The sequence below is a fragment of the Doryrhamphus excisus genome, linkage group LG18 (assembly GCF_037039965.1).
Source record: "Doryrhamphus excisus strain RoL-2023G ecotype Guam linkage group LG18, RoL_Dexc_Guam_v1.1, whole genome shotgun sequence".
NCBI classification, from domain to species: Eukaryota; Metazoa; Chordata; class Actinopteri; order Syngnathiformes; family Syngnathidae; genus Doryrhamphus; species Doryrhamphus excisus.
The window spans coordinates 8,476,926-8,493,598 of NC_136374.1; the positions used below are offsets into that span (position 1 = coordinate 8,476,926).

The 16,673-nt window shown below is 39.1% G+C and overlaps 2 protein-coding genes across 8 annotated transcripts in view; one reads left to right on the forward strand and one right to left on the reverse strand.

The window, feature by feature from the left end:
• LOC131105867 (zinc finger E-box-binding homeobox 2) overlaps nt 1–7,839 on the forward strand; it is a 43,265-nt gene extending 35,426 nt beyond the window's left edge. Inside the window, exons 3-8 of the mRNA XM_058054293.2 lie at nt 2,122–2,313; nt 2,390–2,583; nt 2,662–2,773; nt 3,686–4,914; nt 6,660–6,843; nt 6,916–7,839. Of these exons, the coding sequence (XP_057910276.2) occupies nt 2,122–2,313; nt 2,390–2,583; nt 2,662–2,773; nt 3,686–4,914; nt 6,660–6,843; nt 6,916–7,400 (2,396 nt within the window). The 3' untranslated portion in view covers nt 7,401–7,839. The remainder of the gene's footprint in view (nt 1–2,121; nt 2,314–2,389; nt 2,584–2,661; nt 2,774–3,685; nt 4,915–6,659; nt 6,844–6,915) is intronic.
• A 3,437-nt stretch (nt 7,840–11,276) lies between these two features.
• arhgap9 (Rho GTPase activating protein 9) overlaps nt 11,277–16,673 on the reverse strand; it is a 42,645-nt gene continuing 37,248 nt past the window's right edge. For all 7 annotated transcript variants that reach the window (XM_058054298.2, XM_078798591.1, XM_058054296.2 and 4 more), the window contains 3 exons: nt 16,475–16,609; nt 15,576–15,681; nt 11,277–12,238 (listed from right to left, as the gene is read on the reverse strand). In XM_058054298.2, the coding sequence (XP_057910281.2) occupies nt 12,058–12,238; nt 15,576–15,681; nt 16,475–16,609 (422 nt within the window). In that variant the 3' untranslated portion in view covers nt 11,277–12,057. The remainder of the gene's footprint in view (nt 12,239–15,575; nt 15,682–16,474; nt 16,610–16,673) is intronic.

Here is a 16,673-nt window from a genome sequence, read left to right on the forward strand (position 1 = left end):
TCTGGGCTGTCGCTGAGAAACACGGAGTTTGAGCTCCCTCCAAAGATTTTCGATTGGGTTCAGGTCTGGAGACTGGCTGGGCCATGCTAGAACCTTGATATGCTTCTTACGGAGCCACTCCTTGGTTTTCCTGGCTGTGTGCTTCGGGTCGTTGTCGTGTTGGAAGACCCAGCCACGACCCATCTTCAATGCTCTGACAGAGGGAAGGAGGTTGTTCCCCAAAATCTCACAATACACGGCCCCAGTCATCCTCTCTTTAATGCAGTGCACTCGTCCTGTCCCATGTGCAGAAAAACACCCCCAAAGCATGATGCTACCACCCCCATGCTTCACAGTAGGGATGGTGTTCTTCGGATTGTACTCTTCATTCTTCTTCCTCCAAACACGCTTATTGGAATTATGACCAAAAAGTTCTATTTTGGTCTCATCTGACCATAAAACTTTCTCCCATGACTCCTCTGTATCATCCAAATGGTCATATGCAAACTTAAGACGGGCCTTGACATGTGCTGGTTTAAGCAGGGGAACCTTTCGTGCCATGCATGATTTCACATCATGACGTCTTAGTGTATTACCTACAGTAACCTTGGAAACGGTGGTCCCAGCTCTTTTCAGGTCATTGACCAAGTCCTGTCGTGTAGTTCTGGGCTGATTCCTCACCTTTCTTAGAATCATTGAGACCCCACGAGGTGATATCTTGCATGGGGCTCCACTCCGATTGAGATTGACCGTCATGTTTAGCTTCTTCCATTTTCTAATGATAGCTCCAACAGTGGACCTTTTTTCACCAAGCTGCTTGGTAATTGCTCCGTAGCCCTTTCCAGCCTTGTGGAGGTGTACAATTTTGTCTCTGGTGTCTTTGGACAGCTCTTTGGTCTTCGCCATGTTACAAGTTAAAGTCTTACTGATTGTATGGGGTGGACAGGTGTCTTTATGCAGCTAACGACCTCAAACAGGTGCATCTGATTCAGGATGATACATGGAGTGCAGGTGGACTTCTAATGGGCAGACTAACAGGTCTTTCAGGGTCAGAATTCTAGATGATACACAGGTGTTCAAATACTTATTTGCAGCTGTATCACACAAATAAATTGTTAAAAAATCATGCATTGTGATTTCTGGATTTTTCTTTTTAGTTTATCTCTCTCACAGTGGACATGCACCTATGATGAAAATTTCAGACCCCTCCATGATTTCTAAGTGGGAGAAATAGCAAAATAGCAGGGTGTTCAAATACTTATTTTCTTCACTGTATATCAACATACTGTACGCTAAGAAGTTACGTATGTACTGTATATTTCACAAAAAAACTGCATCATAGCTTTGTGATATTGGTGAAAAAAATTATTAGTATCAACTTAACCCCCCCCCCCCCCATTTTTTGCTCTATTTTTTATTGTCCAGATATTTCAACTTTCAACTTAAACATTCTTCATTCATTCATTTTCTACCGCTTATCCTCACGAGGGTCATGGGGGTGCTGGAGCCTATCCCAGCTGTCTTCGGGCAAGGGTCGGGGTAAACCCTGGACTGGTCACCAGCCAATCACAGGGCACATATAGACAAACAACCATTCACACTCACATTCATACCTATGGACAATTTGGAGTCGCCAATTAACCTAGCATGTTTTTGGAATGTGGGAGGAAACCGGAGTACCCGGAGAAAACCCACGTATGCACGAGGAGAACATGCACACATCCACACAGAGATGGCCGAGGGTGGAATTTAACTCCGGTCTCCGAGATGTGAGGCCTGCGTGGAGAACCTTTAAAGTTCTCATTACACCAGAACAAGTTTGAACCATGTCCAATTGGCCAATGAAATGCTTTGCTAGGAAGAAATGCATGACGGGAAGACTGTAAAATAGTATATTTTTTTATTGTAAACTATATTGGTACTTGTATTGTATATTTCTTAGCTACCTTTTGAGTGTTAAGTGATGATTTTAGCCTTATTTGCAACACTGTTATATTGATTAATGACCTCCTGCGATTTCTGATGGGCCGTGAGCTACGTGGTCCTCAAGGACTATCGCCACAGAATTGTGTCATATGATGATGTGGGCATGTGCAGCTTGTATTTGAATTACGTTTTTGCTGTGTTTTGTTTTCCACGCAGACAAAAGCTCAGACTCCCAGGTAGACTTGGAGGACCTAGCCCATTATGACTTCCTGGCCAAGCTGAGGAAGACCTCCACCTCCACCAGTCTCTTGGGCCATTTTAGCCACAATGGCACATCCACCGTGCACGAGGAGCTGCCGCCTGCCATGTGGTCCCCGGGCGCTCGGCACCGCTCACCTGAGGGGGCAGGTAGGTTGGTGTTGTCACCTGCCTTGATAAATAAGGCTGACTTAAAAATGTCTCCTATTTATCTGTTCTTCTCCAGATGCCAGGAGGAGACAGCAGGCCTGTCCCTTCTGTCAAAGGACGTACCAGAATGGAGCCTCTCTGAGGGACCACATCAAATACTGTCAGGACAGAGACAGGGGACACATGGTGTGTCCATTCTGTGGATACACTGCCCCCCATAGGGCGCAGCTGGAGCAACACATGGCGCTTCACCACCAAGTGCAGGACAAGGTGACTGACACACCACAGGAATATATAATATATGGCAATTTATGTGGGAGTTGATTGGTTTTATTGGTCCCCTTGTAGAGCGCCATCACGTTGGATCAGGGCATGGAGACCAGGAAGTTCAAATGTGTGCAATGTGGAAAGGCCTTCAAGTATAAACACCACCTGAAAGAGCATCTCCGCATACACAGCGGTGAGACTGAACGACCACACAGCAGCTCAGTTCATAACAAGCCTTGTTTCACTACACACTTGTGGTGATAATTCCTGCTAATAAGTACACTTTACTCCACAATATTTCCTTCAAGATGATAAAGTCAAAGAAATATGACCTTAAGGTCAAAATAATAATAGAATAACTTTTGTAAAAGTCATAGTAATTTACTATGATTAAAAAAATTATTTTACAAGAATAAATATAATAAATGAATCTAATATTTTAAAAAATGCAATTTCACAATAATATATTCGGTATATTACAAAAACAAAGTTGCAATTTTACATTAATAAAGTATTAGTAATGTATTATGATAAAAATAATTTATAATTATTTAATTATAATTACGGCTGCGTGGCGAGCGAGTGGTCACATCGATAGGAGACCCGAGTTCGATTCCAACCTCGGCCATCTCTGTGTGGAGTTTGCATGTTCTCCCCGTGCATGCGTGGGTTTTTCCAAGTACTCCGGAGTATTAAAAGTATTTAGTACATAAAATATTACAGCAAATAAGTTGTAAATGTACAAGAATAGAGCTGTAATATTATGAAAAAAAGTGGTAATAATAAAACAAAGTTGAAATATTTGTAAAGATAAATTTTTAAAAATAAAGTTTTATTTTTATTTTATATTATATTTTATTATATTATAATAAAATATATTATATAATATATATATATTATATTTTATTTATATTTTATTTATTTTATATTATATTTTATTTATATTTTATTTTATTTATTTTATATTATTTTTTTTATGAGAAGCAAATGTCCAAATTTGATAAGACTAAAGTAATAAAAAGAAAAGAAAGTCCACAATTTTCCAAGAAAAAAAATGTTGTCATTTTTTTGAACTAATGTAGTGTCCTTGTCTGTCCTCCTCCAGGAGAGAAACCATATGAGTGCTCCAACTGTAAGAAGCGTTTCTCCCACTCTGGCTCGTACAGCTCCCACCTGAGCAGTAAGAAGTGTCTGGGCACTGGAGGAAGTTCAGGAGGTGCCAACGGGGCATTGAATGGACACCCATCCTTTCCAGCATCTCCGTCTGCAGGCAGGGAGAGGAACGGTAAAGGCTCTCCTTTGGCATCACAAGCCCAGGAGAGCAGCAGGCCTCTGGGCCAAGGACCTGAGGATCCTCTGCAGTTTTCAGTGCAGGATTACGGCTTCAGAGCTTCAGACCTGCCTCCTCTTTGCAACCCCTCGGCGGAGCTCTCCTTGAGAGCTAGCATCTTGAAAGGCACCACTCTGCTACCTTACCTCCAGTCTGGTTCCAAGTTTGAGCAAATGCTGCAGGAGATGCTCCACAGGGAGGTGATCAAATACGAGGACATGGACACGGTGGAGGAGAAGAGGAACGGAGGGGGAGGTCCTGATAGAAAGGTGTCCCCAGAGCGGGGGGCTAAGTCAGGAGACAGAAGTGCCGTGACGTGTCGCTGGTGTTTGCAGGTTTTCCCCAATATGGTGGTTCTCCTGCAGCACGAGCGCTACCTGTGTAAGATGAACCGTGAAGCCGTAGAGGCGCCCGAAGGTCCTCACGGCAAAGACCACCACAAAGACGTGACCAATGGAACCTCTGGAGGAGAATCACCTGCAGTGCAAAAGTGGCCTTCTGTACCTCAGCAGCTTCTGGTGGCGCTGCATTCTCCTCAAGGAAGCCCCAACCATGCGTCAGAGGTGTCCTCACCTCGCAGCAGAAGAAGACTGCCATCTTTGGGTTCTCCTGCATGCATTGACCTCAGCAGCCATCCACCGTCTGAACTCTCCTCACCTCACGCCGGTGCTCAGAATGAACCTCTGGACCTTTCAGTGCGCAAGCAGCTAGCAAGTGTCAACGGTACGTCCTCCAAGGGAGGCAGGACAGACGACAGGAGACGGCAGAGTCCCACACAACTTCCAGATCCTTCCCTCCACGCCATCTACAGAGCTCCTGTCTTTCCAGGATCCTTGTACAATGGATTCCCTTTCTTCAACCAGCCCGCTTTGAGCTTTGCAGGACACGACGCCATCGCACCGCTCCCGTTTAGCCCTGGCTTCCTGTCTCCTTTGGCGTACATGATGGACAGCGACTCGGAAGCCACCATCAAGAAGCTGCATCAGGACAGACAAGTCCTCATGGTATGTTCACTCAGTTCAATGTTGTTTTTTTCTTGTAATATTTAGCTATATGATAAATATAAACTTATATATTTATAAAATTATAAATATAAAGCTTCATTTACCTCTGCATGCACTTTTGCAATATTGGTTCTGTTGCTGCTGTGTTGTAACAATATATGTACTGATGCACGTACGTGCCACACAGAAATCAGACGTGGGCATAGACAATTTTTGCAGCATTTGTCGTCAGTGCATGATGTCCCCGCTGTTAGCCTATATTTTCCCAGACCATAGGGGGCAGTGTAGGGCATCTATGGCATGCGTACAGCAATGAACCATAGTACTGCCGCAATTTCTCCCCGAGAATGATTGACAATCTGTTGATCGCAGGGATCTTTATGAGCCAAATCATAAAGATGTCTGTACTTGCTTGTTCGCCATGTTTTTTATGCATAGTTAGAAAACCCTTGATGTGTGGACGTGGTTACAAAAGTGACATCATTTGGCCGTGTGGACGTCACGGATGTGTCTAGCATAAACCAAGCTTTAATCTATTACTGGTCCTGTATGACCATGTAGTTAAAGAGAGCTACTTTTTCCTTTGCACTCTCTCATGCACTCCACATCATTATTAAACTTCTAAAAAAAAAGGTTATCATCAGTTTAGACAGACGCTGACTTTTATTATTATTATTAATAATAATAATAAATATAACAATAATAATGATGATATTAATATAAAAAATATTATGAATATTATATATATATTATATATACATAATAATTATAATCATATTATTATTAATAATATATATGTATAGTATATTATAATATAATAATATAAAAATATTATTATAAATACAATATTATATAATAAGCATAACAAGCATATTATTATTGTTATTATATTTACTATTATTATTAATAATAATAAAAGTCAGCGTCTGTCTAAACTCATCATTTTTTAGACGATTTGATTTGAACAATAATTTGGAGTGAATTATTATTATTTTATAATAATAATATAAAAATATTATAAATATAATAATATTATATAATAATCATATTATTATTATCATCACTGCACCGCCTCCTCTTTGCAGTGTAGGTAAGCAAATGCCTCGACTATAACTACAGGATTTACACTACATTCACGTCCACTTGGGACTTTTTTTCTTACTATTCCGACTTATTTCTCACAATTGTACAATTGTTACTATTGTTTATTTTTTAATCATTTATTACATACTACAGATTCATTGTTTTATTTTTTGTTCTCACAGTTGTGTGAGTTATGCATTAATTATTGAATGACCGATATGAATTCATTCCTGTAATATTGCACCTTTTTTCTGATAATTGTACAACCCTTTTGTTGTAAAATACTTTCAATTAAATGACGGCTGGTTATTAAGGTTATGGACTATTGAATGACAATATAATATAAAATACGATATTTTAAGAACAAGTGTATATAGTCAACAACATAACATTTTTGTCAGAATGTTACAGCTCTGTTCTTGTAAAATCACAACCATATAATTTAGGCTTTATTCTTATTATTATGTATTATTATGACTTATTATGACTTCCAAAACGTGTCAAGCATTTGGCTTTTTTTTCTTATTTGAAGTGTCTCCGATTCGAGTACATATAACTTAATATAAGCAAGTAGTTGTAATATAGTAAGTAAAGTATACTTTCTGCAATGAATGACTAAAAAGGGTGTTTTTATGTCAGTGAAATGTGATGTTGTGTTTCAGGGGGAGGTGTTGAACCGTGGAGCCTTGGACTACCTCTCTCTCATGGACGAAGGCCTGGAGGGAGACGGAGGCCCAGGACGCAAAAGACTAAAGAAGACGGACGAGGGTCTTTACGCTTGCGACATTTGTGAAAAAACCTTCCAGAAGAGCAGCTCGTTGCTGCGGCACAAATACGAACACACGGGTGCGTGGATGTACATGACTTCTTTTCTAATTTGGGCGGAGCTGTGTTAAAGTGCCTTGTGTCCATTTGCAGGCAAGCGTCCTTACGAGTGCAAAGTGTGCCAGAAGGCGTTCAAGCACAAGCACCACCTGATCGAACACAGCAGGCTGCACTCTGGAGAGAAACCCTACCAATGCGACAAGTGCGGAAAGCGCTTCTCCCACTCGGGCTCCTACTCGCAGCACATGAACCACCGCTACGCCTACTGCAGCAAGGACCTGCAGGACCCCGACCAAGACCACGAAGACCTGCCCCGAGAGCCCGCCCTGACCACGGACGACACACGGACCCCGCAGTCCTTCCTCAGCGACGCCAGTTTGGACGGAGCTTCAGAGGCACACAAAGAGGAGGAAGAAGATCAGGATGGAAGAGATGAAGAAGATGGAGATCCTATCCCAGCCGAGGAGAGTGGGGACGCTGCCGAGCTTTGGGATGGACACCGGCGGGAACGGAACGGAGACTTGGATAAATGTCAACTGAGTGTGGACGTGACACATCTAGCCACGATAAAAACTTGATGGAGGGCCAAAAACATACGTAGATGTACTGTACATAGATGTCTCCTGCCAAAGAAACACAGCATGAAGCCATTCCGGCCAATCACATGACGCCACCTTTCTCTTTCAGTCCGACAAACAGCAAATATGGGACTCAAATAAGAAGTCTTATGGCAGTGGAACCTCCAAAGCTCAACAAAAATCACTCTTTTTAACCACTTTATGTTCCTCTTAGGAAAATAATCCGTTCCAGGGTCAAACTCTCACCCTCCTAAAACCTAAAAACAAAACAAACAAGTTCATGACAATAAACAATGAATAACCAAAGTGGAATTAGAGTCAGCCTCATACACACATGACACTTTCTCAATATTCATTTTTAGTCATTTCTTGTCACGCAAGTGAAAAAAGAAGTTCACCCCTTCAATTAGTAGTATTAGTATTAGTATTTGCTCAACAATTAAAAAATAGCACACTCACTACAAGGATCCGGTAGGCAACGACACATGCCTTTTAGACTTATTATAGGACTGTCATGCAAGTGGAAAAAGAAGTTAAGGCAACCGGGCCTAAGACCAGCATGTCCAAACATTTAAACATCATAAATAATGAAATAAAACATCATAGTATCAACTTTTTTTTAAACCATTTTTACTGTTTTTTTTTCTCCAAAATATTTCATCTCTAATTATTATGAATTTATTTCCATATTTTCCTCAACCTCGTTTCTCAAAAAGGGAAACTTTATTTTGTTTTGTTTGTTTCTCATAATATTTTCTTTCATATTTCATTCAACTTTATGCTACTAAAATGACATTGGATTTTTTTCTTGTAATATTGCAACTTTTTTCTCTTTCGAGAATAGGGCTTTTTTTCCTCATGATATTTTTATTTTCTCATTACATTTTTTAAAATTTTCAACCTTTTTCCAAACTTTCTTCTCATGCTTACGATTTTATCTTCATAATATATTAGACTTTGCTCTTTTTCCACACCATAATTTCCCAAAATTACAACTTTATTCATTGTTTTGTTTTTTTTCCAGAATATTAGGACATATTTATTTAGTATTTCAATGTTATGCTACTAAAATGACATCATTTGGACTCATAATATTAGATTATTATTCTGGTAAAATGATGACATTCACTCGTTACATGACAAGTCTTTCTTTTTATAATTTGACTTTATATTTTTCCATTTTTGTTTTTTTTTATTTAGGTTTGTTGTTAAATTTTATATTTTACAATGTGCCGTGGGCCGCTAATAGCTCACGGTCCGCACTTTAGACACCCCTGGCCTGAGACGTGTTACGATATTTGTAATTGTCAGGCAAGTGTAAAAAGAAGTGAACCACTGGTAATTAAAAAGAAAATATTTTTTTATGCTAAAATCTTTAATGAGAAAGACAGCTGTAACTCAAATATGTCATCTTTTTAAAAATAAAAATAAAAAACATGGCACTTGAAAGCGTATTTTCCACCAAAATGTCAGTGAAATTCTGATAAATCCTCAGGGCCGTTGGACTTTAGAGGTTCCACTGACCATCCTGTGCTGCGAGAACATGAACCTGTCATATAAATATGTCTTATTGATGCTGTGAAAGATGAAAGGCAACCACAAGATGCTTCCCCTTCCATCTGCAGTCAAACTTCCTGGTTTGTTTGTCAACGCAATGCAAAGGTGGGCTACAGTATTACCTTTTGAGTTTTTAATTAAGACTTTATGGGAGTCAGCGTGAAAAGTGCCTCCAACTGTGAGTCATGTGACCACTAGTACACACACACACACACACACACACACACACAGTGATGTCTTTTCATGCAAAGCTTCAGGATGCAGATACGTTTATCTTCACACAATGAGAACACACCTCTTTTTAAAATAATATATCAAGCAGTATTTTTGAAGGAGCCAAATTCTTTTTTTTTTACTGTGTATGAACGTTTTATAATATTTCTTTGCATGTTTGTGCATATTTGTAATAATAAATTGTACATACGTTATATCACCATCCTGCCCTCACATCATTATCTGACGTGGAAGAATTCTAATACTTTATCATCCCTTCTTATTTATTTTCACAATTTCACATCATTACAGACAAAAAAAATCTGTTATGACTAGTGAGATGTTTTGCATTATTTGAATTCTGCATAATTAAAACCTAAGCATCTTTTAAAGAAAAAATATAAGCTATAAAATATACCTCATTAGAAAGAAGCATTAGCACTAACCACTATTCTTTCATGATTTTAATGATTATTTTAAAAATGACTAAATATATAAATATAAATATATATTTAAATGATTAGAATTAATTTAATCCTTGTGAAAAGGACCTCATTAGAATAGAAAATTAATATTTTTAATTGATATTTCAATATAATTCTTCATGATGAAAGACACCAAAATATATACGATCATAAATATTTGTAAAATATTCTAAAAATATAAATCTTGGTGATCATAAATAAATAATATCATAATAATGACACTTTTAGAATGTAATGTCGTGCTTGTGATGTCTCACATTACGAAAATCCAGTAGGTACTGAGGAGCTGGGTTGGTTCCTACTGTAATTACTACTGTAATTATTTGTATCTTATGGTAAAGTCGCTAGCAGGATACAGGAGACATACCGAAATGTGCACTAAATACTAGGGGTGTGAACCTCAGCACTGAGGACGATTAGATACACATCTCGATGCACTGCCAGCGATACGATAGGATTTTCTGACGATACGATGCGATAATCCTTTAGTTCACATCAATGCAATCTGATATGATATGATGCAATTCAACATGATGCAAATAAGCAAAGGGGAAAATGTAACTTAGTATGGTCCTAAAAAAAGATTTGTCATTATTCCTTATTCTAGGCACTTGGCAGTAAATTCAACTAAAGTGCAGTTTGTCTTTTTTTTACTATGCACTACTTCTTGCAAATTCTTTTTGCCATCTTAAAACAGCAACCATTTTCCTCACACTTTGACATCGGCTATACAATTACAATAGCAGTGGTTCAGTGGTGGAGTAAAACAATTAAACAATAATTATTGCTGTAAACAAATACAGTACATCAACAACAAAGTTAACGTGACACTTTCAACAGTCAATTGTTGTTTATATTCCTGTCTGTAAAATACACTGCTAATATGAATGCACTAGCTAAAAGGCTAATACAGGCTAATACAACTAGGCTAATACAAGCTAGGCTAATACAGTAGTAAGTAGCATAAAGTGTAAAAAAAACTTATACCATTTCAATTTTTTGTCTAAATTCAGGTAGCAATCAATTTATAAGAGGAGACACTTGTTACAGGGACGGACAAATAGCAACTGGACAATTTTGAAAGCAGCCGAAGTTCTGACCTGATCTGCTTGGTGTTCCCCCGGTGTCCGACGAGGAACTAGACGGGGAGGCGGCGGTAGACTTGTCCGTGTTGTGGTGTCCTCTTCTTAAGGGGGTTTGTCGTGCTGCCGTTGTACGGCTTCTTAACGCGGCATTCTTTTCAAATGACGGACGTTTTGTCGAGCTTTCCGCCGTTCTTTGAGAATCAAACATACCATTTAAACGTTGCGGGTGGGTTATAAATAGAAACTTCCTAGTTGTTGCTTGCGTACGAACGTCCATGCTGTTTTACTAGTAGTTGTATGTGCCTCACGGCTTCCGTACGTATTCAATACAAACCGCGAAATAATGATGGTGCATTCATTGCACATAGGGAACAGCATATGGAGTGAAGTTGAACATTAATAAAACGGCGCTTGAATCGGAATTTACCGATACCCCCAAACGCATTGCGATGAATCTGAGCACAAGCACTCGCATCGCGCGCATGCGCATCTATGTATCGATTATTTTCCACAGCCTTTCTAAGTACAGTATCATCAAAAAGATCACATTGGGACGGACGGGGGCTCACTTTTTTTAATTTTATTTCAGGACAGATGCGGTGTCACAACACAATTAAAAGTCCATCTTTGGAGTCAAAGGGAGCATTTAGATTAAGGATGCTCTTATTAGCCAGTGTGGCACATTAAAAAGCATGGACGTTGGAATTGTCCTCATCATAAACACATCGAAAAATGTGCACTTCATGAATGTGATGGGGATCGGCCCATTTCGCTTATAATCAGCAGGATGGGAGCATCCATAATCTAAATGCTTAGCAGTGGACAAAGCAGGTATCGGACGTATAGTATGTAGATATAGGAGATACTTTCACGTAAATGAAAAAGAGGAAAGTAAAAGGGGAAGTTCCACGAGAAATAAAGTAGTATTTGGTAGAAAAGGAGTACTGGTGAGTTTGAATGGAAGTATGTGTTAATGCTCGGCTGCATAGAGGCGCATTCACAGTGCGATGGTTCCACTACTCCTTCTTTTGGTTCTCTGAGAAGGTGGTCGTGCAGGGGTGGGGGGTGGAGGGTGGGGGGCCCTGGAGAGGATTTATCACTGGCTTGGCTTCAGTCAATGAGGCTATCAAGGAGAAGTGACAAAGAAGCGCCCGCTCCATCCACAGCTGGGCTCCACATCTGCAGTCAAAAAGCACGGCGGCCAAAAGGGGAGTCTCGTGGCGGCCAGATGACAAAGCAACACGCCGCTTCCTTCTAATTATCTCCTAATGTGAAATCCATTTGACACTAAAAGTCTAAAAGTCAACAGGGTCGACCTCAGCGCCCGCCTACAAAGATGTGCTCGTACTCGGTGAGAATGAGCTCCACCGCCTGGTTCTGGTACACCATGTTCACCGCCATGTTGCCGCTGTCGCACTCGGGGCGCATCAACGTCGGGCCGAACACGATGCCGATGTTCTGGGTGGTCATCCGGTTGGAGTCCGAATGCTCTAAAACACTGCACACATGACAGGATTTACTATAAGTATTACTCATTATTGTATTCAATAATAATCATTTTCCAATATTAAGTCAAAATAGGAAGAGGAAAATACATTTTCTAATGAGGAAAAAAACTTTCAATATTAACAAAAAATAATAACAACATTATGAGGAAAAATCACATTATTTTAGTAGCATAGACATTAAATATTAAAGAAAAAATTATGTTTTTTAAAGTCATCCTACAGTATTATGAGGAAGAAACAAAACTAAATGAATCTGAAATATTTGCATACAAAACAGCTGTAATTTTACAAGAATAAAGTCAAAATATTAAGAAAAAAGTTCTGCTAATTAGAAAAAAAACACTATTACGAGAAGATAAAGTGTATCATTGTGAGGAAAAATTATCTCATGAGTAGAAATGTTAAAGCAACAATCTTAAAAAAAAAGAATAATGTTGTAATTTTTGGAATAATATGTTGGGAATAGTGTGAATGGTTGTTTGTCTATATGTGCCCTGTGATTGGCTGGCCACCAGTCCAGGATGTATCCCGCCTCTCGCCCGAAGACAGCTGGGATAGGCTCGTGAGGAAAAAGCGGTAGAAAATGAATGAATGAATGAATGTTGGGAATAAAGTCATAAAAACGTCTTTAGATTATATGAAAAGAAGAGGAAGAAACAAAACTAAATAAATCTGAAATATTTGCAAAAAAACAGCTGTAATTTTACAAGAATAAAGTCAAAATATTAAGAAAAAAGTACTGCTAATGAGAAAAAAACACTATTACGAGAAGATAAAGTGTACCATTATGAGGAAAAATTATCTCATGAGTAGAAATGTTAAAGCAAAAATCTTAAAAAAAAAAAAAGAATAAGGTTGTAATTTTTTTAATAATATATTGGGAATAAAGTCATAAAAAACATCTTTAGATTTTATGAAAAGAAGAGGAAGAAACAAAACTAAATAAATCTGAAATATTTGCAAAAAAAACAGCTGTAATTTTACAAGAATAAAGTCAAAATATTAAGAAAAAAATATTAAGAAAAAAGTAAAAAAAAAGAATAATGTTGTAATTTTTGGAATAATATGTTGGGAATAAAGTCATGAAAACGTCATTAGATTATATGAAAAGAAGAGTTTCATCCATCCATTTTCTATACCGCTTATCCTCACTAGGGTCGCGGGCATGCTGGAGCCTATCCCAGCTGACTTCAGGTCAGAGGAGGGTTACAACCAATCACAGGGCACATATACGCAAACAACCATTCACTTTTAAAGTCATTAATTAACCTAATATGCATGTTCTTTGGAATGGGGGAGAATTTAATCGAACCCAAGTGGAGAATCGAACCCAAGTCAGCTGAATGTGTGGCCTACATGGTAACCACTCGTCCACCGTGTGGCCAAGTAACGATAATAATAATAAAAAACACCTAGATGAAAAACCGAAGAGGCAGCCTTTCATTTTTCTGTATGCTCTTTATGAACTTGATGAACTATCCACTGCAGCGCCATCTGCTGGAGCACTGCCGTGACTGCCTGGCAGAAAAGCCCATTATGTCAGGGTCATCGTCCGACTGATAAAACAGTCGAATATGAACAGAATCTGCACAGCTTCCGACTAAATGGTGGCGACATGTATATATGTAATCCTTTGATGGCCGTGTTCTTGTGTTTGGCCAAGTGAGATGTGGGCACATGAGCGTCTAAATGCGCCTGCTTCCACCTCCAGTATGTCGCTGTGTGACTGCAGGGGGACTCAGGAATGACTTGAAGCCACCGCAATGAGGCGTTCTTCTAAAAATGCCTTTCCCACCAAGCCACAAAGGCGGCCAGCCATTGCTCAAAACTTCCACATGAAACAGAAAGGAGGGATGAAAAAAAAAGGAAGAAGGAGAGGATCCAGTGGTGGTGGTGGTGGCGGCGGCGCGGTATGCCTTCTAGCAGACAAACCACAAGGCTCTCATGGGACCTTCCTCCCCATCAGGAAAGGTGGAGGAATGGATGGGCAATGCTGATCATGTGACACACACCAACACACACCATTGCAGACATCACGACAAGACACACTTTTCATACAAAACCTTTCATCTGGGACACAAACTTAACAACAGGCTGGTCCTCTCACAGAAAAACAGCACCATCTTGTGGCCACAATTCATATTAGTATTTACTTAACATCGATCCAATACACATCAACTAATGCATTTCTTTGTAATATTTGGAACTAATTCATTATGATTTTAGGTGGGAGCTGAGGGGGGGTTATTTTGTGTAAGGGGACGCATTTTCGGCAAATGCTCAAAAGATGATCATCACTGTTGCGAGGCAGAGGGAGGAAAAAAAATAATACACCACGCTCACTGCCGTCTGCCTGTTCGCCCCTGGTGTAATGCTACAGCTGCTGCCTTTGAAAGTCAAGGGAGTGGGTTCCATCCGAGGCTCCAGCAGCTTTTTCTTTGTTCCTAATGGCAGCCTTGTTTGTGACACTGTCTTTTTCTATTATGGGGCTATAGGGGTGTTATTTCATGTCAACAGGGCTCATTTTCTATGCTACTTATTAGTATTGAAGCCAACTTAGCAGAAATTCACTTATTGTGGTCGATACAGCGAGATAAGATATAGTTAATACATTTATAAATAATAAATTGTTATTGTTATATATGATTATTATATTTTAAAGTAAAAATAAAAAAATATTTCTATATTAAAATTTTATTAGTTATTTTTTAACTATTATTATATTTTTTATTTTATTATTGATTATTGAATAATGAATTATTTATAAATAATTACTAATAATGAATAGTAAATACAGCTATAAGGTATAGCTGTCATCTATCTATTTTCTATTCCTCGCTCATCCTTAGGGTCACAGGGGGTGCTGGAGCCTATCCCAGCTGTGGCGGGGTACACCCTGGGCTGGTGGCCAGCCAATCACAGGGCACATATAGACAAACAACCATTCACACTCACATTCATACCTATGGACAATTTGGAGTCGCCAATTAACCTAGCATGTTTTTGGAATGTGGGAGGAAACCGGAGTACCCGGAGAAAACCCACGCATGCACTGGGAGAACATGCAAACTCCACATAGAGATGGCCAAGCGGGGAATCGAACACAGGTCTCCTAGCTGTAACTCATCCACTGTGCAGCCTATTATCATTATTGTCATTATTATTAGTAGTAATACTAGTAGTGGTAGTTTTTTGAATTTACTTTACATATCAAGAAATGATATGTATTTCTAATGCATGTATATGTATAAGTATACCCAAAGCAAGTTTTCATGTGTATTTTTCACCTAATGTATTACTGCATGTGCAGCTTCCTTGGTGGCGTACCGTTTGAGGTGGCGGCAGATGAACTGCAGCGTGTCGTGGTTGGGCGGAGGCATCTTTTGTACCAGCGTCTTCAAACGCTCCACTTTGTCCGTGTAGTCCAAAATCTCTGAACGACACAGAGCGTAAAGAAACATGTCAGGAAAGAGAATGTGTAGAGTCGTGCAAAGATGGTCAAACTGTGGTGCACGTACCACTGGTGGTACACTGGTGCCATCTAGTGGTACATCAGCAATTAAAAAAAAATGAAACTACAATTTTACTCCAGGTAAAGCAATCCCTCGCCACTTTGCTTCAGTCTGTCAAAAAAATTTGAATTTTTTTTTAACAAAACGTGTTTGAATATACCTGTTAATATGCACATTTAAGAAAAGTTGACATATTTGTGCCTAAATTCTGCCTTTGCTAACATGAAAATGCTAAAAGAAATCAAATATAAATATAAGACATGGAGAAGACGCATTTAAAGATGTGATATGTGAGAGATGTTGTGATATGTAGTATTCTACACTGGCCACTAGGTGTCAGTAATGTTACATTAATGAGGAATTAGCCACCACAGGAAGTACTGTACAGAACAGGAAGTAAACATGGAACAACAATGCTAACATATGTGAGTCTATATTGTTTCTTATTTTCTCTTCATGACTATAGGGGTGTTATTTCATGTCTTGAGGGCTCTAATCATGTTAAAAATAAATATTCCATTATTAATAAAGAATCCTGCTTTGTGGGAAATTGACTTAATTCCTGGGGGTTCCGTTCCAGACCCAAAAGAGAAATGCAAATATATTTAATATAAACTCAGGAGTGCATACATAATATAGATATAAAAATATCAAAAATATACATTGAGGATGAAAAAAAAAAGTGGTTTAGCATAATGACTTTGTTGAACTTACTGACTGTCTCCACCATGTCAGAAAAGAAGCCGTAGGGCACCAGGGGCTCAGGAAGCTCGCGGAAGAAAAGTTTCAAAGCTCCCGAGATGACGTGGATGTCCTCCCACTCACTCTCGTCCAAATTGAGCTTCTCCTCTGAGGAAATAGAGAAAAGGGAGTGAGGCACAGAAGGAAGTGATGAAAGTGTGAAATAGAGCGA